General features: G+C 51.9%; 1 protein-coding gene across 2 annotated transcripts in view; it reads right to left on the bottom strand.

Annotated features, from left to right (window-relative positions):
* GRHL3 (grainyhead like transcription factor 3) overlaps positions 1-25992 on the bottom strand; it is a 36009-nt gene that overhangs the window by 3343 nt on the left and 6674 nt on the right. For both annotated transcript variants that reach the window (XM_024982639.2, XM_002685773.6), the window contains exons 2-15: positions 19982-20168; positions 17279-17340; positions 14809-15154; positions 14483-14556; positions 13857-14010; positions 13520-13631; positions 11752-11846; positions 9168-9326; positions 8567-8645; positions 8320-8453; positions 6633-6667; positions 5383-5471; positions 4508-4593; positions 1929-1993 (exon numbers count right to left, since the gene is read on the bottom strand). In XM_024982639.2, coding sequence (XP_024838407.1) covers positions 1929-1993; positions 4508-4593; positions 5383-5471; positions 6633-6667; positions 8320-8453; positions 8567-8645; positions 9168-9326; positions 11752-11846; positions 13520-13631; positions 13857-14010; positions 14483-14556; positions 14809-15154; positions 17279-17340; positions 19982-20168 — 1677 coding nt within the window. The remainder of the gene's footprint in view (positions 1-1928; positions 1994-4507; positions 4594-5382; positions 5472-6632; positions 6668-8319; positions 8454-8566; positions 8646-9167; positions 9327-11751; positions 11847-13519; positions 13632-13856; positions 14011-14482; positions 14557-14808; positions 15155-17278; positions 17341-19981; positions 20169-25992) is intronic.

The following is a 25992-nucleotide window of genomic DNA, read 5'->3' on the forward strand; positions in this document are numbered from 1 at the left end:
GAGCCTGGTGGGCTGCAATCCATGGGGTTGCGAAGAGTCGGACACGACTGAGTGACTTCACTTTCACTTTTCATTTTCATGCATTGGAGAAGGAAATGGCAACCCACTTCAGCGTTCTTGCCTGGAGAATCCCAGGGACAGAGGAGCCTGGTGGGCTGCCGTCTATGAGGTTGCACAGAGTCGGACACGACTGAAGTGACTTAGCAGCAACCCAGTGCCTGGCAAGCAGGAAGTGCTCCACAAATGGAAGTTACTATAATTATGGTTGACATGTCTGGTTGGGGCTTAAGGGAAAGACTATGCAACTCAGCCACTGGGGCTGTGGGGCATCTCTGTGTATATACCCCCCAGCCTGAACCGGAAGAAAGGCATTTCCCAGCCCATCCACCCAGCCTGAAGTGGGATCTGGAAGAGAGGCCAGTGGCGGCAGGTGGGGTGGCAGCCAGGGGGTGTGGGCACTGGCACCAAAGGGGAAAAGGGCTGGGCCTGTCTGGGCACAGCAGAGCCTGCCCTCCGCAATGAGGTGGATTCTGCTCCGGAGAGCGTGTGAGCTCCAGTTCCCAGTTTGAAACCGAAACTCGGAAGGAAAAAAAAACACACACACAAAGAACCCTAGACACACATACAACCAACACCAAAGGATCCCTTCCCAGGGGCTGCAGGGCTGCCCACCTCCCCCCGCCCCAGCCGTTCTCTGGGAGGGAGGCTGGGTGGGAGCCAAAGGGGAGGGGATGGTGGGGGGTGGGCGCGGAATGAGGGAAGGAAGGAGGTGGGCCCCGGGCCGACTGGACTGGGGCCTCAGCTTGAGTACAAAACCTGCCTCAGTTTGCAGTCCTCCAAAAGGAGAGCCACAGACAAGCGCCACGGGGCAAAGCCTGAGCACCTTCCAGGGACAGCCAGGAAGAGTAGCAGAAATGAGCCATAGGGTGTCCGGAGCTGTGGGTGAGGATGGGGGAGCTGGTTCCCAGGGCCCTGGTCCGGGGGCCTCTCAGCAGGGAGTGGCAGTCACTGTTCCTCACCACACAGGGGTTCCCTTGCTGGGCTGGCAAAATGACTGAGGCAGCAAGGGCTGCAGAGGCCAGGCTCACCGGCTCCGAAGCTGAGTGGAAGCCTCGGAAGGTGGTCACCATGTGGACCTCCAACTCCACCCCCTTAAACCACCCCTGCTGAGGAGGGGTCTCCTGGGCAGAGAGCAAGGCTACCGTGATCCCTAGCCCTAATGCCCCGGAGCCCATGGGACATGGCAGGCATTGCCTGGCCTCCCTGAAAGGTACAGCTTCATCCAGACTTGCAGGTGGAGGAAGCCTGTGGAGCCTCCCTGGCTGGGTGCCCTCAACACGAAGTCCAGTCACAACTCCTGTCCCAGACTCATCGCCTGCATTTCCTTCTTGGGAGCAGCTCTGCTGGGCCTCCCGCCTCTGTGCCTTTATTCACCGCTCCTGCCCTCTCTACGCCGCTTGGCACCTCCAAGCCTCAATTCTCTGTCTGTGAAAAATGTGGAATGGTATCTACCTCATGGTGTGGCTGCGAGGGTGAAATGAGAGAAACAACCCAGAGTCTGGCACACGGCGGGCAGGTGGTCAAGTGAATGACAGCCACAATCATCATCACCATCATGGTCAAATGCCTGGGTTGCTGACACCCTGCGCTGCCCTCTCTACTGTCTCCCACTCCTCTCCTTCCCAACAGTGACCAGAGTCTGGTCTCTGCAGGAGGCCTCGGCCTGACTGCCAAGGTTCTCCACCCCAACTCCACCTCGCCTCTACCTCTCCGCAAAGCCAAGTACAAGCACAGCTCAACCCTGAGCCGCAGGCCTCTGCCAGGCAGAGTGGACCTTCTGGGAGCTCCCTGAGCCAACGCTTTAGAGGGAAAGGCGCAGGGTCGGGGGAGGGGGGTGGTGAGGAGCTAGAGCTGTGCTGGGCACTTACCCTCGCTTGCATTTCTTGTAGACTTTGTAAATATTCTCTTCAGGGAACCCATACTTCTCAGAGATCTGGAAGAGAAAGGCAGGAGATTCAATGTCTGCTGCCAAAAACTAAATTTACAGCAGTCTTTTACATGATGGCTTTTAATTTCCCGATCATAAAATATATACCCAGATTGTAGAAAAATACAATGAAGAAAACGATAATCATCCATAATCCTGTGCCCCAGAGATAAACACTACTAGTATCTGAGTGTATTCCTTCCTGCCTTTTGGTCATGTGTACAGGTATTTTTATATCTCGCATAGACAGCTTTACTTATAATTGTATAAGTTTTCCCACATCACAACAAACTGTTGACAAATAGCATAATTAATGCTTGCAAACTATCCCAAAGGGCGTCCACCATTTCCCCTCAATCCTTGCCATGGTCAGACATCCAGATTGTTCCAGCACTGAGGGCTCCCTACTCACCGGCGGGCTGACCAGTTGTGCAAACCAATCCTGGAGGTGGAAATAGGCCTAGCTCATAGTGTCACTGAAAGAATTAAATGAACCGGTCTGCGTATAACACTTAGGACAGCTCCTCTATGTACTAAATAGATGTCAGTACTTGATAAATGGTCATTATTATTTCAGAAGTGGAGTCATGAGGATGCTCTGGTCTTGCTGTGAGGGGTGAGGAGGTGACCCACTTACCCTTCCTAGCAGGAATTATTTACCCCATTTGATGGGTGAGGATGCTGAGCTTGGAGAAGATAAGGTGTGTGCCCAAGGCCTAGCCTGGAGCCCAGCTTTCCTGCCCCCATCACATCCCAGCACATTGGAGCTTAGTCCACCAGAGAGGACACTGCAGCTCAGAGGCCTCAGCAGCCTGGCTGAGCTCACCCAGCCAATCAGCCCTGTGTCCCCAGGCCTCTGACGCTTCCCATGGGGCAGACAAAACTGGTCTGGTCCTACCTCCACCACCTGGGGTTGCAGAACTCTGAACAAGTCCCTAACTTCGCTGAGCCTCAGTTTCCTCCTTTGTAAAATGGGTCATGATGGGAATGTACACACGGGTGCTTCTGAACAGGAACTGAGACGGTTAGGTCAAGGTCTCAGCCCAGCGCCATCCCTGGGTGAGTGAGGTCAGATGGCGCTGGTTAGGACCGCTGGCTGCCATGGAGCCGCCGGGAAGCGCAGGCCACAGGCTCGAGGCTCAGGTCCTCCTCTCTGGGCCTTTCCTCTCTTCCCTAAAGAAGAGGAGCCGATTTGGCTCCTCAGCTGGTCTCTGCCCTGACAGAGGTTGCTCCAGGCAAGAAAAGTTCTCAGACTACTTACTGTAATGGCAATGTGGCTAGACGCTCTCAGGAAGGTCTTGAGTCAGTCTAAGCAAGAATTTAGGAACTTTCCAACTATATATTGTACAGACAATTGCTTTGTCTGGCTGCCCCACAGGCAATGAGCCCCCTCATCCTTGACGCATACAGTCAGGAGTGGGCATCCGCTTGGCAGAGTTACTGAGGACAGAGTCTGGGCACTGGGTGGGGAGCTGACCCCTTAAGGTACTGTCCAACCCAAAGCTCTGGAGTCTCTATATATCCTAGTGACGTTAATGGCCTCTTGTGAGCCCAACTTCCTGGGCCTGGTGCCAAGCCGGGCTGACGCAGTGTGAAGAGACGAGGGTAACACAGCAGAGTGGAGAGAGCTCGAGTTTGGAGCCTCAGATCTGTCACTGCTAGTAACCTTGGCACGTCACCTGACCTCTGGGAGACTATTTCCTTATGGGAAATGAGGAGATCGTTACTAGCACCCACTTTTCAGGGTTGTTAAATCAATGCAGTAAGCTAGCAAATGCAGCGTGCCTGACAGGATGCCTGCCACGTAGTGGGTCTTCAGTAAAAGGTAGCTTTGCTTTCCCATTCATTTTCCTTCCCCATCCTAACATCTTAGAACCACCTGGCTTTTCTGCATGGTTCACCCTGTCAGCACAGCCGGCCTGGAGGAGGCTGTGCTTGCTCAGTGTTTAGCTGAGCCACAGAGCTGCTGTGGGTTTGCTTTAGGGCTATTTCACCCACTCTCTGGCAGTTCAGGGTGTTGGGGAAGGTCTCCTTGCCCAGACACCACCTTCAGCTGCCCCAGCCAGTGCCTCCCTGGCCAACCACAAGCTGGAGAAATGAGGCCCTCTGGGAAAGAAAAAAAAAAAAAGAGTATCTTTGGGGCCTGGCCTTTTGGGGTTTCATTCCCATTAAAACAGAAACAGGTTTGCAAAGCCAACAAAAAGCTCTGGCCTGTCAGACAGCAGGCATCAGATTAAGGAGGATTTATGGTGTGTGCAGCTCCCCGGGTGGAGCCAAGGGTCTGGTTGGGAGATAACATCTCAGAGGCACACCTCCCCACACCCCCACCCCACAGCCAGGCCCCACAGGCGCCCTCAGATGGGGCGGGATGGGTGGGCCAGCAGAAAGTCAACGTTCCAGAATATTCCTTCCCGGAGTCTTCCTGTGGGAAATCAGAACTGTATGGTAAAGAATGGCAGGGAAATGGGAGTGCAGAGTGGGGTGCAGCCAGGGCAGGGCGGGGTCCATTAGGCCTCTTACCGCGCTCCTCAGCCCCTTCAGGTCCGGGGTCTTCAACATGAGGGCGTCAAATACCTCCTCAGTCTCTCTCCGCACGTACAGCAGAACTGAGAAGCAAAGGGGTGGCTTTAGAGGTGCAAGGGAATATCTAGGGGGCTAACCCAAGACTAATTTCTGCAAAAAGAGCAAATCCTTGATGCGGGTCTGTTGCCAGCTGGGAAACACCCGACCTGGCTCTGTAGATCCCTTCACTTCCTCAGACTCTGCTGATTCTGGTGGGTTTGAATCCCTGGCCTGCCACCTGCCAGCTCTGTGACCTTGAAGAAATTCTTTTAACATCACTAAGCCTCATCTTATCCAGACGGAAGATGGAGGCAGCTCCACCGCTATTTCAGAGTTGTTGTGGGTGGTTTTGATATGACACCCAGCAGGGCGCAAGGCTCAGTTCAAGGCTGCTAGAAGCTTTTGATCTTAGTCGGTGGTTGGTTTCTTCTTGATGGTTAGCTCCAGTCCCTCTCTCCCAGGAAGTCACGGATTTACTGTGTCAAAGCCAGAATGCCAGGTATGGAAAGCCCACCTACTCCTCCCCCATTAGAGAAAGTGGGGAGACCGCCCAACACCACAAGCCTATTGCCTTATGGCTGCCCCAGGACGCCCACATCCAACAAGGTCACAGCAGGCAGAAGCCCTCCAGCTCCATGACTGTCTGCCCTTCTCTCAAATCCTGGCCCAGCCCCAGCCTCAGAGAGTAAAGAACCCCTCAAGCCCTCCCAGCTGGGGCGGGTACAGCCCTGGCTTCCTGGACCAGGATCAGGTGGAGGCTTTGGGGAGGCCTTGTGGGGAGCTGGGGCGGGGGTGAGCTCGGAGGACACATAGGGGGCGGGGCAGGAGGCTACCTCTCTGCAGATCATCTTCCTTGGCCTGTTTGGAGGGCAGAGGCTCAAACTCCTCGGTGAAGGGCGAGCAGGTGCGCTTCAGAGCCAGCCTGTGGGGAAGGCAGGGAGAGGCCTGTGAGGAACCCGGGGGGATCCCAGAGGCTGACGGGCCCCAGAGATAAAGAAGACCCTAAGAGGGTGGGTGCAAAGCAGTGGGGCAGAGGTAAAGCAGCAGATTCTGGAGCTGGCCTGCTGGGTTCACATCCCAGCCCTGCCCCTCCCTAGCCGGGTGACAGCTTCTCAGGATCCTTGTCTATAGGGGTACTTCCTAAAGGTGTACGGTTGAAGGAGTACACGCTGCTCTTAGAACACTGTGCGACACGCAGTAGGGCCTCAATAAATATGGACTACTGTTTCATCATCAACATTATTCTTTTTTGAAAGAATCAAGTTGGATGTGAGTCAGTGGAAGGAGGGACTCTTGTGGGTTTTGGAGTAGGTCAGATGTAGGTCTCAGCCTGCCTCTGCTATCTCATAGCTGTGTGACCTTTGGCAAGTCACTTCACTTCTCTGAGCCTCAGTTTCCTTGTGTATAAAGTGAAGCAATAACCCCTGCTTGCTTGACTCACTGGGGCTGTTGTGAGGTGACAAGTGACATAATTTGGTGTGACAGTACTTCCTTTTATACGGAAGAGACTGATACCAACAATACGTGATCTTCGTAAAGTGCTTTCCTGTTTACAGAGGTTCTATTCCATGCCGCCTCTCATATCTGCCTCATCCTCATGAGCCCATTTTCCTCCTCTGACAGATTTCTAGCTGAAGCTGAAAGCGGTGAAGCGACTGTAGCTGACAGCGGGAAGGACGCGGAGGCCCACCCTGGGCTGCAGGCCGAGCGCCGGGCCCCTCCCGGGCCTCTTGGAGTCTGCCGGGGCGGGGCGCGGGGCGTTTTCCCCTACGTCCTCCCGCACAGCTGCCCTCCTCACACTCCAAATCTGCATCACCATCTCAGAGGCTTTTTCTTTCCCGTTTTACAAGCAGGTGTCCCGCCAAAGATTCGCCAACTTTTCAAATAAAACAAACCCATAAAAACTCGGGCAGTTTCAGTGAGAAAGGAGCGTGAGTCTAGCTTGGGGGCTGGGGGCAGAGTCTCCTGGGTACTTCCTCTGGGCCCAGCCTCTGGCTTGGGGGACAGCAAAGGGGAGGGCAGGCTGGGAGCAAACGAGGGGCAGCAGGAGGGAGGCGAGGCCCTTGGCTGCTTCTCTCCATACCTGTTGGAGCTGCCGTGTCCCGCTGAGAGCACTGCCTGCAAGGAAGAGAGACACATTTTCCATCACACACAGACACACGGGAAGACGAGGCGAGCCCTCAGCTGCTGGAGGCTTTCTGGGACAATCTTTGTGAGGGGTTGCGGCAGGGAGGCAATTCTAATGCCTCTCCAGCTCATTCTTCTCAGATAAGTCCCCTCAAGTGAGCTGAGATCTTGAGTTGAAAGGAAGCACCAAGCCCAAGTTGGATGAGTCAGGACTCGGTGAACACACGAGGTGCTAAAGGAATCGGGGCAGAATCAGTGAGTCCGAGCTCACCCAGGAGGGCTGGGACTGCAGGCTGGCCTGCAGCTGGTAACTAGGTAGTTGGAGCTGAGGCAAAGCAAGTGGAAGGGGGAGAGGCAGCCTTGTCAAGCCCTCCTGTGCACCTGCCACTGCCCATCTGGTGCAGCCATCGCTGGTCCTTCGGGGTAAGGCACCCAGGCCCTGAGAGGGCCGTCTCCAGGGCAACCCCCCAGGAGGCAGGACTGGGACTTTCCACTCCGCAGGTCCCCTCTCTCAGGCTCACAGGTACAAAGACTGGTCCCCCACTTCCTCCCACAGGAGAGCTGGCAGCCTGGCAATGGGGGCTTCCATCCCTCAAGTGGTGTCTCCCTACTTGAGGCCTCTGGTTGGGGTTGGGGGGAGAGCGGGTTAATGCAGCCTCCTGGGCTATGGGGGCCACAGAATCACCTCAGGGCAGAGAAGGGGGTATGGTGGACATTGAGAGGCTTTAAATGTATGCCAAGACGACGTCAGGACTGGCTGCTCCATAAGCTGTCTTATTGTTCAGAGTCAATGCACTGAATGCCTTGGTGAAGTGATGGCCATTTCTGAAAACATTCCCACTTAAACGGTGGGGAGGTCAATGGGTGGAAACGGTCAAACTGTGTAATATGGAAGCAAAGTAACAGGCAGGCGCTGGGACCTTGATTCTGTCGCTGACTTGTGTGACCTTGTCGGGAAAAATGCGAATAACAGCCTGTACCTCAGAGGAAGCCTGTGACAGAGAAACAAGACGGCGCAGCAAAGGGCTGGCCGGTCAAGGCGCTTGGTGAGTGGCTCCCTGTCTTGAGAGGTGGTGTAACCCGTGGTGACGGGCAATGTCTCTGAAGCCTGGTTGCCTGGACTCCAGTTCTGGCTCTGCCACGGCCTGTGTAATTTTGGTCTAAATGCCTCAATTTCCACCCCATGAATCCAGGGAGAACAACATTACCGACTTCATAAGGAGGTAATGAGGGTTAAGGAGATGATGCATGGAAAGCTCAAAGAGCAGCGCCTAGTGTAAAGTGAGCCTCACAAGCATTGCTGGGATGATAATTATCACCCAGCTCTGACACGGCCGTGGTCTAACTTGGGGCTCGGACATTAGAAACCTCCTGTGTGTGCTTCAAGAGTAAACATTTCAGTGCATATGAAGTTCATTTCTTCATGAACACTCTTCAGTAGAAAAGGTCCCTGAACTTATATGACCGTACATATATTTTTTGAGTCCCCTGGGATTCAATAAAGATATTTCCATTTTGGTGATGTCAGGACCTATCAACCTCTAACTGGCCTGTCCTGCTAAGTGGCAGGTTGCTGCCTGCCGATCTCTGCTAAGACGGCCCCACCCAGAGGCCCAGACCCTCTCTCAGCCCAAGACCCTCACCCCTCCAGGACGCTGCAGGCTGGAGAAGTGCACGTTGGGGATGAACAGCACCGGCGGGGTCTCCAGGTCCGCCTCAGGCCGCAGGTAGGTGGTCTCATTGCCCCTGAAGCCGGCTAACAGGGAACCCTTGATGCCTGATGGGAAGAGGAAGGCATTGTACCTTGAGATCCCTCTGTTCATGTGTCTGCCCTCTAGTCTCCTCTCCGCTTCATGCCAACCCAACCCAGCCCAGCCCAGGCCCACTGACCACTGTTGCTGGAGTCGGGGCACTTGACCTTCCTCCGGAACTGCTTCCGCTCATCATCCCGCATCTTCCTTTCTGCTCCCTGTGGGAGAGAGGGGGCCGGGGGTCACCACTGGTCTCGGGAGGGCTGGCTGCTTTTCCTTGCAACTATGGGACTTCCAGGGTTGCTTTCTTCCCAGAGTGAGATCAGGAAATGGGAAGGTACCAGCACTCAGCCCAACCCAGCACAGCCCAGCCCTGTCTGAGGTCAGCAAAGCCTTGGGAGAGAGAGAAACAGAGAGGCAGAGAAAGAAGAAACTGAGGGAGACAGGTGTGGGGAGAGAGGAACAGAGAAACGAGAAAGGAGCTCAGAGAGAGGTAAGAAGAAAGAGAAACGTGACCTGGAGAGCTTTGTACAGAGACCTAGAAAGAGATGTGTAGCAAGAGGAAGGGTTGAGCAGAGGAAAACACAGCCACAGAGAGCAGGACGGACAAACAACAAGCACACAAAGACAGAGACGTTCAGAGAGCAAGCAGAGACAGGTGCACCCAGCGTGGCTGAGGAGGACGCGCAGGTCGGGCTGGCCCGCCTGCCCAGGGCCCAGCAGAGGGTCCGCCCAGCCACCTTGTCACAGAAGATCTTGATCTGGCAGACAGCACGGTGTACCAGGCGCTCGGTGCCGGAGCCACAGTCATAGGTGTCGATCTGCAGGTTCAAGGGGACTCCCTTCACCCCCTTCTGTGAGGAGAAGTCTGTGCTGAGGCAGTTGACGCCAACGAACACCTGGGGACAGAGGAGGGAGCTCACTAAACAGCCGGCCCAGGTCACCAGACCTGCAGTCCCACCACCTCCCTGAGTACCATGAGGCCTTCCGGGCGCCTGGTGGGCACCCTCAGCTTCACAATGCCCCTGGAAGGCAAACCTCACCACCTCTCTTTTCCAGGGACAACCCATGCTCCGAGAGGGCCGCTGTCCGAGGGCGACACTGGGAGCACATAAGGGAACCGGAGTTTGAGCTCAGGCTGTCGCCAGTGGACAATGCAGCTCCCGCTAGATTGCCAAGGGCAGCCCAAAGGATCTAGGGCCTGGGAGGGAGATTAAGGGTCCTTCAGGAATTGAAAATCCAGAGCCTCATTTCTTTTTTTTTTGCAACTCGGAGTAAGAAGGTAGCTGCTGCTGCTGCTAAGTCACTTCAGTCGTGTCCAACTCTGTGTGGCCCCTTAGATGGCAGCCCACCAGGCTCCCCCATCCCTGGGATTCTCCAGGCAAGAACACTGGAGTGGGTTGCCATTTCCTTCTCCAATGCATGAAAGTGAAAAGTGAAAGGGAAGTCGCTCAGAGAAGGGCCCAAATCCCCTCCCGGCCAGCTCCTGAAGATACGTTCCTGCTGGCCCTGCCCAGGGCCACGGAGGGTGGAACATGCCCCTGTGCACCTGAACGACCAGCTGAGCCACAGCTGAACCAGCCACCCCCATTTTACAGCTGAGGAGACGGAGGCTCTGGGCATGGATGTGACTTGCTAACGCACAGGGAGTTGGGCAGGCTGGCAGAGGAATGAGCTTGGACGTGGGGCCACTCACACTCTGCCCCTCAAGCCATGTGACTTTAGATAAGTCCTTGAACCTCATGAAGCCTCAGTTTCTTTATCTGCAAAATGGGGACAATTAAACCTACCTCCTGTGGCGGTGAGGGTTGTAGAATACCTAGGGGTCTTGGACATTTTGTAACTGTTGTTGTGAGTGGGACAGATGGCGTCTCAACCAGAAGCCTGTGTCCAGCTGATGGTAGCCTGGGGTCAGTCTTAGCTGGACGTCTCTTAGCAAGCTCGCCTACTGACTGCCTACTGCTGGCGTCTGTGTGGGACTCCAGGCCAGACCCCACTCCACGCTGGCCCCTATTCCTTGGGACGCTTCCCTTGGAAACGATCCTGACTTCAACAAGTGGGGGTGGGGTGGTGCTGGAGCAGACCCCCTTCCTTCCCTGGCTGTGGGGGGCCAGGCCCCCAGATGCATGCCAGACATACCTTCCCCTCAGCCAGCTCAGCCCTGATGCCGCCCCCACCCAGCTCACACCTGACAAAGACCCAAGCCTGGGGGCTTAAGAGGCTGTGAGAAAATCCCCACCGAAACCCACCTCTCCCTTCCCACGAAACTCTTCCCCCACTCCCTGAACCGGAGGCCCCAGCTCCTCCCCAGTCCCGGGTGTCTGTGTGAATAATAGTAATCCCTTGCCTTTGTGCCTCTCCTTGCTGTTTTCAGAGCCCCTTCACCTTGGTTTTCTCCGGGCAGCCTGGACCGCCCCATGAGGGGAGGCGGGGAGGTGGGGAGGCAGGGATAAGCTCTCCGGCTTTCCCAGGCCAGAAGGGCCTTTGCCATGAGCCTGACCCAAACTTGGTCTGATGGGGTAAGCCTGGCCCCGAAAGGTGATGGGACAGGCCCAAGGTCACCCAGCCCCTGACCCTCTGACTAGTGCCCGTTCCACGATACCACCTGTCTAAACAGAAGACAGAGACACAGAGGGACCCGGCAGCACCGGTGAGTGTGAGGCTGGTCTCAAGCACTACATGGCTTCATCACTGGCATGAAAAAAATATATTGCTGAGGCTCCATTTCTCAGGCCTCTCCAATGGGCTTGGCATAGAAGGTGCCCACTGCTCCATCCTTCATGATCTCCTTGGATCTTCACCACAACTCTAGCAGGCAGATTGCTCTTCCCTTCCTATGGGCTCCTCGAGTGAGGTAACAGACTTCAGCCTTCATCTACCAGACTCCACAGCACTTCTGCAACACTCTGCACGGGCCCACGTGTCAGGAAACCCCGTCAGCAGCAGCAGGGGCTTGCTGTGCGGCTTGCACAAGACTCAGTTTTCCCATCTGGCAAATAGGTGGACTGGACTAATAACAGCAGCCACCACTTCTGTGCCAGGCTGTGCTCTACCCTTCTCTTATCTCACCTGAGCCTCATGCCAACCTATCCATCCATGTTAAGGTTACACTCCCAATTTTCAGCTAAGGCACTTGTCCAAGGTCACGAAGGTGGGATAAGGGCCCGGCCACTCTAGCTGAGAGCCTGTGCTTCTCCTTCACTCCTGTGCCCTGCCTCCTCCCTGGCGCCCTCACTGGAGGAGCTACCACAATCCTAGGGACAGTCCCTTTCCTGGGACTTGCTGGCAGCCCAGTCCCATCCCAGCCATGCCCCCAGCACTGACCTTGGCCTCCTCATGGACATTCCACACGAAGGACAGTGCATTATACGCCACCTCTTCAATGTGCTGGACAGTGTTGAAGTTTTCTTTGCAGTCGGCTGCAAAGAGACCACAGGAGACCAGAGGAGAGTCAGGAGACAAGGGATTTGGGGGCACCATGGGGAGGGGTCATTAGGGCCTGGGCCCCGTTCTTGGCAGGGACTTGGATCCTCTCCCCCAAGAACCGTGCTTCAAACTAGGGAGGAAGTTACTCATTGTGCCCTGGGCTATGGATGGAAAAACTGAGGTCCAGTCTGGGAAGGAGATCTGCCCAAATCCCAGAGGGACTCCTTAACTTTGCCAACTAGGCCAGGGCCCACATGATTTTGGGGTGGAGCTTATTTTTTTCAGTGGGACTGTGATTTAGGAGCTCTCCCAGGTAAAATGGTCATCGCAGTCATAGTGGAAGTCATAACCATAGTACCATCAGTACTACCAGTATTGAACTCGTAGCATTAAATAAATGATAATACTACTATACACTTGACTCTTGAGGGTCCCTTGGACTGCAAGGAGATCCAGCCAGTCCCTCCTAAAGGAAATCAGTCCTGAATGTTCATTGAAAAGACTGATGTTGAAGCTGAAACTCCAATACTTTGGCCACCTGATGTGAAGAACTGACTCCTTTGAAAAGACCCTGATGCTGGGAAAGATTGAAGGCAGGAGGAGAAGGGGACAACAGAGGATGAGATGGTTGGATGGCACCACCGACTCAATAGACATGAGTTTGAGTAAACTCCGGGAGTTGGTGATGGACAGGGAGGCCTGGCATGCTGCAGTCCATGGGGTCACAAAGAGTCGGACACGACTGAGCAACTGAACTGAACTGAGCCATACACTTACAATGCTATGAATATTCAGCTTACACATGAGAAGAACAAAGCTCAGAAAAGGTAGAGCAAGGTCTGGAGGTCAGTTCTCTCTGGCTCCTGAGCCCAGGCTCCTAACCACTGTGCCACCTGGCCTCTCAGAGGTCACCGCATCGTCCCTATTTGTGTCACTCTCTAGCACACGTGGCTCCAAGGCGGCAATTGCACAGCAGGCAGATGGGGCAGCTGGCACTTTCCCAGGTAACAGTTGAAGAAACTGAGACTCAGGAAGGGGAGGTGACACAGGTCACACAGCCAGGAAGAGAGTGACAGAGCCAGGGCCTGGAGATCTGAGGATGGGCTGCGCCTCCCACCGGGTCTCAGGGCTGGGACTGGTGGCACACACAGAAGGCCTTCCCCAGCTCCCTTCCTGCCTTCAAAGCACAAAGGTTGCAGCTTCCAAAACAGAGCTGCCCTGGCACTGTGCTCCCAGCTTTCAACTCACCCATTGCCTGCACAGTTATCTCGTGCATTTGTATCCCAGTTGGTCAAGACCCCTGATGCAGACAGGCCAGCCAGCACCCCAGGAGTCTGTTTATGTGGTACTCCTGGGGCCCCCAGAGCCTTGTTTATCCCAAAGCAACAAAGAAAAGAGGTCACTGCTTCCAGTCAACATGCAAATCCCCGCAAACCCCACAGCTTATGACCTGGAGACAGGGCCCAGGCAGGCGGCTGGAGTCAGAAATAAGCCCTGCAGAGGTCAGAAGTGGGTGGGGAAAAGGGGGACAGCAAGAAAGACCTGACTGGCGTGTGTTTGTGTGTGTGCGCGCGCGCACGCGCATGCGTGTGTGCGTGTGAGAGAGGTGTGAGACAGAGAGTTAGAGAGAGAGACACTGGGGTGGAGGGTATGAGCGGGCTCTCACCCACGTCGATGACCCGCTGCTTGGCGGTGGGCTGCCGCGAATGCCAGTGTTTCCAGAAGCGCAGCTGCTCGACCGGGCCCTTCTCGTTGTCGAAGACCACCATCACCACACTCTGCAAGCACAGTGGTCACCGTGACCCCCTGCCTCAGGAGAGGCCTGGGCAGCCTCATCCTTTCCTGGAGCCGGGGTCAGGCAGCCCTGCCCTTTGGCCGGGCTGCCCCCCACTACGTGGCAATGGGCAGGCCTCTAAAGCACCCTCTCCCTGGAGACCCTGGCAGGCAGGGTTGACCTGACCACCCCGCCCACTTCCCAAGCAGTCCCAGGGCAGCCAACGTACCTTGACCTTGTTGGAGGACAAGGCAAGACCTTTGCCGCCTGCCGGCGTCCGCAAGGTGACAGGGTAGAACTGGCCCTTGTTGAGGTAGGCCATGGGCGACTCACCCGATTTGATGTGGATGGCTTTGGGGGAGCCCAGGGTGTACTCAAAGTCACTGCGGGGAGGCGGGAGAGGACAGTGAGGCTGGGCTCCCAGGCTGAATGGAGTATCCCAGAGGGCAGTGGGGCAGGAAGCCTGAGGCTCTGCTATGGATTTACCACCTGACCTCACTAAATCACTCTACTTTCCGGGGCCTCCATTTCCGGGTTTTCAGGGCTTCTATTTAATGGCTTTGTTGAGGTACAATCCTCCTGAATAAAGAATAATGGAAACAAGAGAGCCCTGAGGGGTGACCAAGTCACAGGGAGACCAGGACACAATGGAACCTTGGTTTTCTAACTTGGTGCTCAGTTCTGAGTGGCTTGTCACAACCTGGGAAAGGGATGTAGAAATCACTCTTTTCTTTTACATGCCTTCGCTTCTCTCTCTGCATTCAGTGATGATGTTTGCTCTGGGGGCAGTGTACAGCTCTGTCTATAGTCCCCTGCCCACTGACCAGTGGTCAAGGGTCAGAGAGGCTAACTTACCTCTTGGGATTGGGATAGTCCTCTGGACCCGGGGGTTCTGGGGATGTTTTCAGGATATCTGGGAAGAGTAGAGACTGCAGAGAAACACAATCCAGGGAAAATATATGCTCACATTCAGTTCCACTGGCACCTCAACCCAGGGCCACTACATACAACTGTGAGGGTTGGTCAGTGCACAACCTGGACAACAGTGCATGGCAGCCCTGCCTCAGCTCAAGGACTCTTTCCCCCAGCGATTCCAAAGCTCCGACCGCCTCACTGTCTTCTCTCCTTCTGTACATGCAAGTACCCAGGGATGCTGGAGGGGTGTGGGGGTGGGCCCTCACCTCCTGTGGGTCATCTTTGAAGGTGCTGTCAGGCTGCCAGCGCTGTGTGGGAGGCACCCCGTGAATGCTCTCAAACAAGGAGCTGAGGGAGCCATTATCATATACATCGCTGGTGGGCAGCAGGTAGCTGTCCACAGAGCCGGTTTCCAGCTTGCTGGGGCCTGCAGGGAGCAGAGCTGCCTTGCCCGGCGTGGGTGCAGCTCCCTCCACACTCATTAGGTTATTCTTCTTGAGCACATCTGGGTACTCTGGGGTTCCAGACACATTCTCTGTCAGGAATTTCATGAGGTGCGTGGGACTTTCAAGGGGGGTGAGGTCCATCTCATATTCCATGCCATGGTAGTACCTGAGGAGAGAGAGGAGGGGTAAGTGGGTACACCTCTTTTCTCGGAGCCTCGAGGGGGTCCTTGGCTGGATTGCAGGGTGACCATCACACTGACATATTGACTTTCTTTAATCCAAGGTAACGTTAGGTCTTCGCAACATGCCTGAGATGAGATACTGCAGTGGGCCCAACGTGTCACAGGGAGAAGCAGGGAGGAACCAGGTACAGGATCAAGGTTCAGGGGGCAAATGCCTGCTTTATCCATTACAGTACTTGGTCATTTAAAAAACGGAAAGTTTATTCATTCCTTATCCAGAGTCAAATGTCCCCACGTTAAAATTACTGTACTGAGTCATTCCTGGTGAGGGCAAGAGTGGGTATTTGTGAGTGGATAATAGTGTACATTAAGAAAAAAGATCTGGAAGGATATACCCCAAACTATTAATGGAAACAAGAAAGTAGAATTGCAAGAAACTTTTACTTTTTTACTTTATATTTTTAAGCAAAAATAACAGTGTCTTTAATGCATTTCATTGTACAGAATCCAAAGAATTTTTGCATACAGTCCTCACTTTGTCAAAAGAGCCAGATAAACTATTTTCACACCTGAGACCCAGAGAGTCACAGAATCAGAGACACTGAGTGAACACACAGACCTTACGATAAGATGATTCTATTATCCATGGGTGCCCTCCTGTAATTGCACCAGTCTTCCATTTCCACCACCATACTTCTGATTCTCAAGGGCCAGCTTCAGTATGGGTATTTATTTTGTTACTACATCAAATTTGTTTTTGAAAAGTAAACTAAATTTAAAAATAGCTTCAACAATAGATAGTTTAGTTGTTATAACTACACAAATATTGTTTGCCAGCTGGTTAAATATTTTACTATGATAAGTTTTCTTAGGACAACCTCTGTTGCTACTGGAGTTATGATATTAACTTGAGCTTCCTCATTTTAGAATTTTATACTTATTTATTCATAATTTCCCTAAAATTGTCATACACCTATAAACAATTTTCTTCAAATGAACAAATACATTACATAATCTACAATTCATTCCTCCCTCCTCCCCTTCCTTCCTTTTTTGCTTTATGCATTTCTATAGACTTTGAATACTTTATAACCAGCAGGTATTATTTTACAATCAGAAAAGCTAACAACATTAAAAAAAATTGGTTTTGAGGGAAATGTCATACACAAAAACCCACTGTTCATAGCAGTGGAGGGCCATGAGCCAGCCGCAAGTACCTCGATGCCTGCCTTAGCAGTCTGGGCTTTCCGGAAAGAAGAGAGAGGCACAGAAGGTTTCCCAGCAGAAGCCCTGCCTACTGGGGGTAAGGAAAAGTAGAGAAAGGGGGGCAGTATCCTTCCAGTGCCCATCTGGCCATGAGTATGGCCTGGGCTGCTCTCTACAAGAAAAGGAACATCCATGCCCCGAGGCATCAGTGCCAGACAGAGGCCAAGAGAGCCAAGGGAAAGAAATACGGGAACATAGCTGTCCCCTCCCCTTGAGGCTGCAGGGAGGGTTTTGAAGCTAGGACAGAAAAGCTTCCAGCAGGGCTTGTGCAGCACTGTGGCTTTGGAGTTTGTTTTTAGTAAACTTTAGCCACGTGGCCCGCAGAAACTTGTGTGCGTGTGTGCACTCAAGCAGGGTCTCACTGTGACTCTGTGGGCCCCAGTCTCTTTTGTGATCATAGGTCTCTTCCTCCATAAAAAAACAGTTTAAAAAACCTTTTACAATCCTCAGTATAAATACAAATATAACCCAGACTGGATTGTATCGTTTCCTTCTGATTTTAAAATAGATAAAATACTTTTGTGGGCCCCTAAGGGTACCATGGACTTCCCTGGTGGCTCAGATGGTAAAGAATCCACCTGCAATGTGGAAGACCTGGGCTCAGTCTCCGGGTTGGGAAGATCCCCTGGAGGAGGGCATGGTACACTCCAGTATTTCTTGCCTGGAGAAACCCCACGGACAATGGTGTTGTAGAGCTGGACACAACTGAGGGCCTAAGCACAAGGGTATGTGGACCCTAGTCCTGGCATTGTGCCCCCTGTGCCCAGTGGATAAGGGGCCCGAGGTGAGGTGGGGGTGGGGGAGGGCAGAGGGGCGGGGATGGTGGTGAGGGCACACCTCACCTCTTGCCTTGGTCATTCCGGCCCCCGGTGCTGGAGGACAGTAGCCGCTTCTCCTTGGGGCCCTGAGAAGAAAGGAAGAAAGATTTATGTGTGGCTCTTGGGTAAGATCTGTCACGAGCCTCAACCCCCTCCAGGGGACTCGGCCATGCAGGGGAGCTACCTTGGTCATTGGGAGAAAACCTGCCAGTCCTTTGAGTTAGCAGGCCATTTAGTCTGAGCCCCAAGTTACAGAGTGAGAAGTACCCTGAAATGAGCACTTAGGAATCATGGAATTTGGAGTCAGGCAGGCCTAGCTTAAGTTCTAGCTTTACTACGTAAAAGTGCTGTGTGACTCTGGATAAATGATTGTGCTTTTCTGAGATTCAGCTTCCTCATATGTCAAGTGGGGGATGACAATCCCTCCCTCAAGTGGGTTGTGAAGACTTATTAATAAAGATAATGCCCACTGTTTTTAATGGAGCACTTCCTATGCACTGGGCCCTGTGCCAAGTGGCTTCTCTGTGCTGTAATTTAATCTCTACAACCACTCTGTGCTGTCTACTAATGCTATCCCCGTTACATGCGTGAGGAAAACCGAAGTCCAGAGAGGCTTTGTCATCTTAGTGATTAGGAGCACAGACTGAATCGATTTCCTGGGTATAGTTCTTAGATCTGCTACATATTGGCTGTGTGACCTTGGGCAAGGCCCTCAACCTTTCTTCACCTTATTGTCATCATCTTTACGACAGGAATAACAGTGATACCAACCCTTGGGATTTTTGTGAGTGCTTAGACTAGCACCTGGCACATGGGGAGCACTATGTAAATGTCGCCTCCCACAGTTATGATTCTAATATTGTTGTATCTCAGAGAATTTGGGTCTTTTTTCTCTAAAGCTAACAAAGCCAGAACAAGGTCTCCGACCAAGTCTAGTGAGGTCAGCGCCTGGGTTTTCAATCACACTGATGGGAGAGCATGAGGAACGGTGCCTGGCACAGTGTCCAGCATTCAGTAAGAAATAGTAAGTGGTCACCTTTAGGACTATTCTGCCCAAAGTCACATGGCCAGGTCTCCACCTCCCAACTTGGTGCTCTTTCCACACTGTCAGACTGTGCTCTGACTATCTGCAGTGCTCCTCTGACCTAATGTGCTCTGGGAAGGGGGAGGGGGCAGGTGTATCTCCCTGGGATGCTGTACTGCAGTAACAAGTGTCACCTTCAGAGCCTGGCCCCACCACTGTGGCCCTGGGAATGGGCTCTTGCTCGGGGGAGACAGTGCTAGATTTTATTTTACGGCCCAGTCTCAAGCAATATATCCCAGGCTGGAGTTTAAGCTCAGACCTAGAATTCTGGCTCCTACCAGGTCCCCAGGCTGAGACATTCAATTCAAATTTCTTTTCCATCATCAGTCTTCTGGGAGAAGGGAAGGGAGGGTAGCCATACCACTCCTAGATGAGAACCAAAAGCCAGAGAGATAATTTGGGGTTTCTTTTGTATCTGAGACCACTTCCCTCAACCTGGTCTCTGAATTTGCAGAGTTTGCCTGCCTTTGTGTAGAATACACTACTTCTTGGGCCAGTGAATTTGAAGATTTATTTACAAGGTGGCTTTAAATCTTCAACTTCAGACTCAGTCATCACAACAATCAGCTATTCATGTCCCCAGCCTCCAATCTGGGAAAGTCTATAGAAGCAATAACCCAGCACAGGGATAGCAAGAATGTTTGCTGTCATATGACAATTCAGACAGATGGGTAGGGGTTGCCTGGAGTTACTAGGCTGAAAAAGATTTTGTAGCCTCATGTATCTTCAGTGAGAATACAGGTTGTAATCCATTAGCAGTGTCTGGCAAAGGCACTGGAAGGGGGTGATGTCATGTGTGTTATGTACTTGTGGTTACTAATAGGTTTAAGCACACTTCTCCTATGTGAGAGGCCTAATTTCTGTTCTTAGGAACGGACAGTCTCAAAGTCAAGGCTCCAGAAACAATTAGAGAACAATAAAAGATGTCAGGAAGTGGTACAATGCACATGGTGGCAGCAAGGGTATGAACAACAGTAAGACACTCAGGAGAGGGAGAGGCGATATGAGGGGAGGGCTTCTGAGAGAAGCTGGGCTTTGGGAAGGGCCCTGAAGGAAGTGAATGGACTCAAGAGCAGAAGGCATGCTCTAGGAGGTGGGGCTGGAATAGGCAGGTGGGGCTGACAGGGCAACTGGGATGACCTAAGGGACAGAAAGAAGACGGTGGGTTGGAGGTCATCGCCGTGGTGTGTGTGGCCAAGGACCTGACCCATTCAGTCAATACATATTCAGTGCTGTGTGGCAGGCAGTGTGGGGTACTGGGGGCTCAGTCATGATCGTGACATGGTTCCTGCCCTCCAGGAGCTCAGTGTCATAGGTGACATGGAGGAGTAAACGCACAAACAGCAAGCTTCTGAAGATGGCGTCCCGGAAAATGATGGTACTTGCTGAGGGTGCCCAGAGGAGGCACAGAATGGGAAATCCCAGAAATCCTTCCCCACCTTCAGGGGATGAACAAGGTAACTTAAAGCTGAGAGCAGGGTTTCGCCAGGGGAGAGGGGAGCGTGCTGGGCAGAGGGGCCAGCATGTGCAAAGGCCCAGAGGTGTGAGGGAACGCGGGGAGGGTTAGGGGAGGTCAGAGTGGGCTGCAGAGCCATGAAGCCCGAGAGCGAAGACGCACGCTCAGTCAGCGGTGGCGGACGTACCATGTAGTAATCGTAGAGGAAGCTCAGGGCCGCCACGCTGTCGTCGTCGCCGTTGACTCTCATCATGGCCTTCGTGGCCGCTGTCAGGGGGTTTTCAAGGTAGGTCTTCCAGGCCTCATCCTCGTTAGTGTAGGGGAACTTCTGGAAGTTAACTGGGTCGTTCTTTAGCAGCCGAACAGATCTGAAACTGAAAGACAGGTAAGGAGGGTCAAATTTAGGCTGTCCCAGCAGAAGGCATGCGTATGCTTCCCAGATGGCTCAGTGGTAAAGGATCCACCTGCCAATGCAAGAGACATGGGATCGACCCCTGAGTGAGGAAGATCCCCTGAAGAAGAAAACAGCAACCCACTCCAGTATTCTTGCCTGGGGAATCCCATGGACGGAGAAGTCTAGCAGGCTACATGGGGTTGTAGAGTCGGACACGACTGAGCATGCATGCACAGCAGAAGGTCTGTGAATGGTCAGCCTCAGATCAACATTCAGGAATTCAGAGAGCTACCAGCCTTGAAAACTTGAAATGCTTATTCTGTCATCATTGGACAGATGGGGCAGTAGAAAGTACCTAAACTCGAGCCAAATGCTCTGGGTCACCACCAAATGTTGCCATGTAGAAGCTGTAGGCTTGGGGCCTCAGTTCCATCAGCTACAACAGAAAGACTGCAATCCCAACCTTGCGAGGCTTGAGAGAAGATTCAAGAAAATGCTTCCATGGTAGATACTTATTCAAGGGGAATCAGTGTAACAAGGATAGGAAAAAACAATGACAAGGTGCAAAGAATAAATTTCCAGATCACTCAGCATGGGCTCTGATGACATTCTCTTCAAGGCCGTGAAAGACACAGCAGGCTGGAGATCACTTCAACTTAGAGAATGTGGCAAGTGACAGAGAAAGCCAGAGTGAGGAAGCCCATAGGCAGATCTAGTCTTGGTAAATGGCATTTCAGACCAACATTTATTGTACAGTGCCCAAGCAGCTGCTCAGATGCCAGGAACTGGAGTGGAATGCTGCAGGGCACACCTATGCAGGCAGAACCTGGGCAGTTCACTGAGAACGTGGACAAATACAAGCCACATGGGCTCAAAGACAAGTGATCAAGACTCTTTGGAGGACATTCAACATGGGGAATTATATCACTTATGTAACATGTATGGGGAGGGTCCCAGGAATATAGAATATATATACATTCTATATATTTATTCACATACATATTCTAAATATATATTCACATATATATATTATATATATTCACATAATATAGAATAATGGTGGTGATGATAAAAAGAATGTCTAATCTTCACTGAACATTGACCATGGTTTAGGCACTGAGATAAGCACTTTTTAAGGATTACCTCATTTAATTCTCACAACAACCCTGTGAGGCAGGTACTATTATCGTTCCTATTTTATATATGAGGAAACTGAAGCTCAGAGAAATTAAGGGAGTTGCCCAAGGTCCCAGTTAGTGGGTTAGTGAGTGGCCCAGAGGGGATTCAAGCTCGAGCAGGATGTTGCTGTAATACAGAATAGTGTTCTCAAACTTTCGCTGCATCAGAATGGCACAGAAGGCTTGTTAAAACACAGATTTCCAGGCCCCACACCTAGGTTCCCTGGTAATGCTGATGCTGGTAGTCTGGGGACCACGCATTGTGAATCATTCATGTAGAACATGCTCTTAATCATGAGCAAGGGCTCAGAGGTGAGGAAGTTCTGGTTATGTTCATTTTAGAGCAAAGAATGTTGGGTAGCGGTAGGTGAGAAGCAGCAGACAGCCAGGATGGGAACAGAGAGCCCTGGAGATGAAGTGGACACAGATTGGTCTGCTGGTGCCCTGAAGCCCCCTTTCTAGGTGAGTCTCACAGCTTCTCCCCTGTTGAGGGACACAGGAGTAACGTCAGCTACCATTCACCGTGCTATTAATGTATGTTTTCCACTCGTCAGCTCGGCTCCTTACAAGAACATTAGAAGTAAGGATCATTTGCTTCATTTTACAGATGGAGAAACCTGCGACTTGGAGGAAATGCCCCTCAAATCACCCAACTAGCCCATGGCACAACCGGGACTGTCGAGTACCCAAGCCACATACTTTCCGCTAAGCCACACTGCTGTCCTGCAGTGCAAGAAGGCAGTCCTTGTCACAACAGGGAAACGCTCTAGTTATGGAACTGCAGGCACTGTGGCAGGCTGGCGGGTGGGCGAGGGCCTTCACGAATCACCGTGGGAAGCGCCCTCATGCTGCCCCGCAGCTCAAGCCTGCATTCTCAGACACAGTGGGAACAGCAGCCGGGCCCACACACAGACAGGCCGGGGGTGGCTCTCTCCCAGGGGCTTCTTCCAGGGCAGTGTCTCCCATCCCCCTGAGCCCCGGGGTGTGGGGTATGAGGCTCTGAAAGGGAGGGAGAGGGAGCTGTCACACAGGAAAGAGAAATGACAGAAACCTTCCTGCTCCAGGGACATGGAGAGGGAGGCACACCCCAAGTTTCTGCTGCGATAAATCACGGGCCTTAAGATGGAGAGGTGAGAAAAGGCCCCTCCCAGCTGCCTGCTGGGCCTGGGGTTACAGGAACTTACAGAGCCAGCCCAGGTGGCTGCCCCCAACCCTCCCAGTCTCAGCCTAAATGGAACTCCCAAACCAAGGGGGCACAGAAGGAACAGGGAAAGGCCCGGTGGACCCCACTCTAGGGGTCAACTGGGAACCCCCGCACTTAGCACCGCTCCTTGTTTATAAAATGAGTCAAATAAAAGCACCTGCCATGTAGGACAATGAGGACTGAGTGACCCCGTCACGGGAAGAATGCTCACAACTGGAATATAACAAGTGCTTAATATAAAAAGACCGATGCTTTCATGCCACAGAAAGGATATGTGTTACAGAAAGCTCATTCCAGAATGTCAAAAATCTTGAGTCTATGGAATCTTAGGCTGTAGTTTGGTATTCAGGTGTTGAAATAATTTATCATTTATAATTTCTAATAAAGGAGCAATGTGCAAAAATGTAATCATGCTCTTGGCCCAGCTTGGAGCTAGACACGGAGCGCTTGCAAAGTGGTGCAAGACATGGTCACCCTGTAAGTCGTTGGCAGATGTGGCAGTGAATCGAAAGTCGCTCAGTTGTGTCTGACTCTTTTGACCCCATGGACTGTAGCTGCCAGGCTCCTCTGTCCATGGGATTCTCCAGGCTAAAATATTGAAGCGGGGGGCTGTTCCTAGGGCCAATTTGCTGACTCTGGTGGAAGGGCCCTTATCAGCTTTAACGAGCTATCAGTTATCTTACCCTATTCAAAAATTAAATTTTAGAAGACAATGATAAAGTGGCATCAGAAATGGAAAGACAGACAATGTTTGCTGTTCATCCGGGAGGCTTTTCTGGCTTGTGAGGGTCTCTAATCCATCCTGTGGAGACCCCAAAGTCTGATTCCTTTGATACACAGCAGCTACCCTACCTCAAGCATTTACCAGCATTTACACCACTCCAACGGCTGTTTTTCTGCATTGTCTTATCTACTCTGCACAATAGGTTTTGGGGAAGTCGAGACTCAGGTGATATTACCTCCAGGTCACTCCGCTAGTAAGCGGCAGAGGCGCAACTTGAACCTGGCCTTGTTGGACTCCAAGATGCAGCTCTTAACCCCATGCTAATCTCCTTTCAAATGTCTTTCTTATTCTGGCAGCTCCCCTCCTCTGGAATACAACCCTCCACTGCTAGACAGAAAAGGATTTCCCACCCACACAAGGCAACGGGGCCTAAGTGAGGAAGTGAGACGACTGGAAGTTTCTGGCCAGGCACTAGGGGTGGTGGGGGGAGCTCCAGAGTTCTGGTTCCCAAGCCTGTTCATGCTACCAATCAATGTCAGGTACCAAGACAAAGTATTTGGCTTCTAGAAAGACTTGGCTATGGATAAGGTTAATTAGCATTGATTCATGTGCCAAATACTGAAATCTAAAAATGTGTGGCTCCCTGTTCTCCTAAAGATTAGAATTGAGGGCTGAGGTGGGGGAATGGATGTGAAAGGGTTCCAGGAAGCTGTGAGCCCTACTAGTGGGAGACAGAGCCAGAACAAAGAGGGGAGACCAGTCACCTTCCCTGAGGGCCTCTGCGAACTCTCTGTTGGTGTCCCTGTCCAAAGCAGAGCTCCTCAACAAACAGAGGTGAAAGGGGGATGAGGGAGGAGGGTGTAGGGAGAGGACATGACTCTGGGCAGCCTTCTTGTCATCAAATCTTCACCAGGGTACAGCACAGAAGAATCCATAGTACCATGGGAGAAAGGATTATAACATCAGGGTCATAGCCTGCCACACCGAAGTAACCGTGTGTCCTTGGGTGAGGCACTTCGCCTCTCTGGGCTTATTTTCTCATCTGTTAAATGGGTCTATTGAGTGTCTTCTATGTGCCAACCAGGGACTCTTCTAGACACTGGGGAATCAGCCAAAAGCATGGCAGATAAGGCTCTGCTCCCACGGAACTTGCAATCTAATTGGGGAAGACAGACCATAAACAAGAAGGTAAATGAGTTAATTTTAGTTAGTGATAAGTGCTGTGAAGAAAATTAGAACACAGTCATGTGATGGAGTCACCAGGGCTGGCTACTTTAGAGTGGGGATAATCTCTGGGTTGTTAGGAAAATTAAGTGTATTAACATGAGAAATGTGCTAGGCCTAGAGCCTGCCAGAGAATAATTGCTTAGTAAATAACAGCCATCATCACCATCATCATCATCATGACCATCATTTTCTTAGAACCCCTAAATAAGAGTACAGGGGACACACTGCCTGAGGTTCTTAAATTAACATCCTCTCCCAGCATCCTGCCTGTGAACCAGGTTCCATGTCAAAAACAAGAGAGACAGTGTAATAACCCCCTGCCTTGACTTTCACATTCATTATCTCATGGAGCCTCCCAACATACATGATGTGTTATTATCTCCACTTTATAGACCAGAAAACAGACAACAGAGACGTTAGGTGACCTGTTCCAAGGGACTGGCCCAGTGAGTTACAAAGCCAGCCTCCTGGAATCGAACTCCATGACTAGTCACTTTTCCACCAACCACTAGTTTCTAAGAAGGGATGCCAAAGAGAGGGGAAAAAACAATAAAGCTGGATGGCATCCATCCACCTAACCATCTACACCTCATTTTAATAAATATTTGTCAATATTTATTATACTACGAGCCAGGCTTTGTCCTGGGTGGGCGAGACAATAAGATCTCTATTGTCACAGAGGTTGCAGTTTAGTGGCAGGCAAGACAAATATGACCACAAAAACAAACGGACAGCTACTATCAGGCGAAGAAAGCTATGAAGGGAAAGAAGCCAGAGGACTTCTGACCTGCTTCAACTTTGGGGAATAACTAGATGCTGGTTGAAAAGAGGGGTGGAGGGGAAGAAGAAATGTGGAAATGGGTGTGGGAGGATTTTTGACCTTCCAGATCAAAGGCATAAGCTTGGGACAGCTCCCAGAGATTGTCCGCCTACTGTGTGCCAGGTGTGAGCCAGGGTTTTTGCATATACTGCCTTGTTTCAAGGAAGGCCAGTGCATGAGGAGGAAACTCAAGTGTGAGATTTGACAATCCCTCATATTTGCATAGTGTGTTATAGTTTTCAACACGCTTCTCATACATTTGTCATCATCTCTGATCCTACAATGCTCCTGTAAGGTAGGGAGGGAGGGTATGACTATCCCCATTTGATAACAGGAAAAAAATGAGCCACAGAGAAGGCCACTGGCTTGCCTAAGGCTACCTAGCTGTTATCTCAGGGCACCAGGCATAGAACAGAGGTCTCTGTCTTCTAGCATCAAGAACCTTGACAAGGCTGTCTCCTCAGACACCTAGAGGGGTGAAATGCCTACAGTGGTGAAGTATGGTTTCACCCCAAGTCCTTTCAGATTCTGAATACCCACAGCTTTCTGGCCAAGCCACTTAAGAATCCGAATGAGACTAAGTAAATGTAAAGCTACCAGTTGAGGGGTTTTTTTTGGCGTTCCAGTTAGTGTGCAAAGAGACTTTCGAAA

Source organism: Bos taurus, chromosome 2, assembly GCF_002263795.3.
Source record: "Bos taurus isolate L1 Dominette 01449 registration number 42190680 breed Hereford chromosome 2, ARS-UCD2.0, whole genome shotgun sequence".
Lineage (NCBI taxonomy): Eukaryota > Metazoa > Chordata > Mammalia > Artiodactyla > Bovidae > Bos > Bos taurus.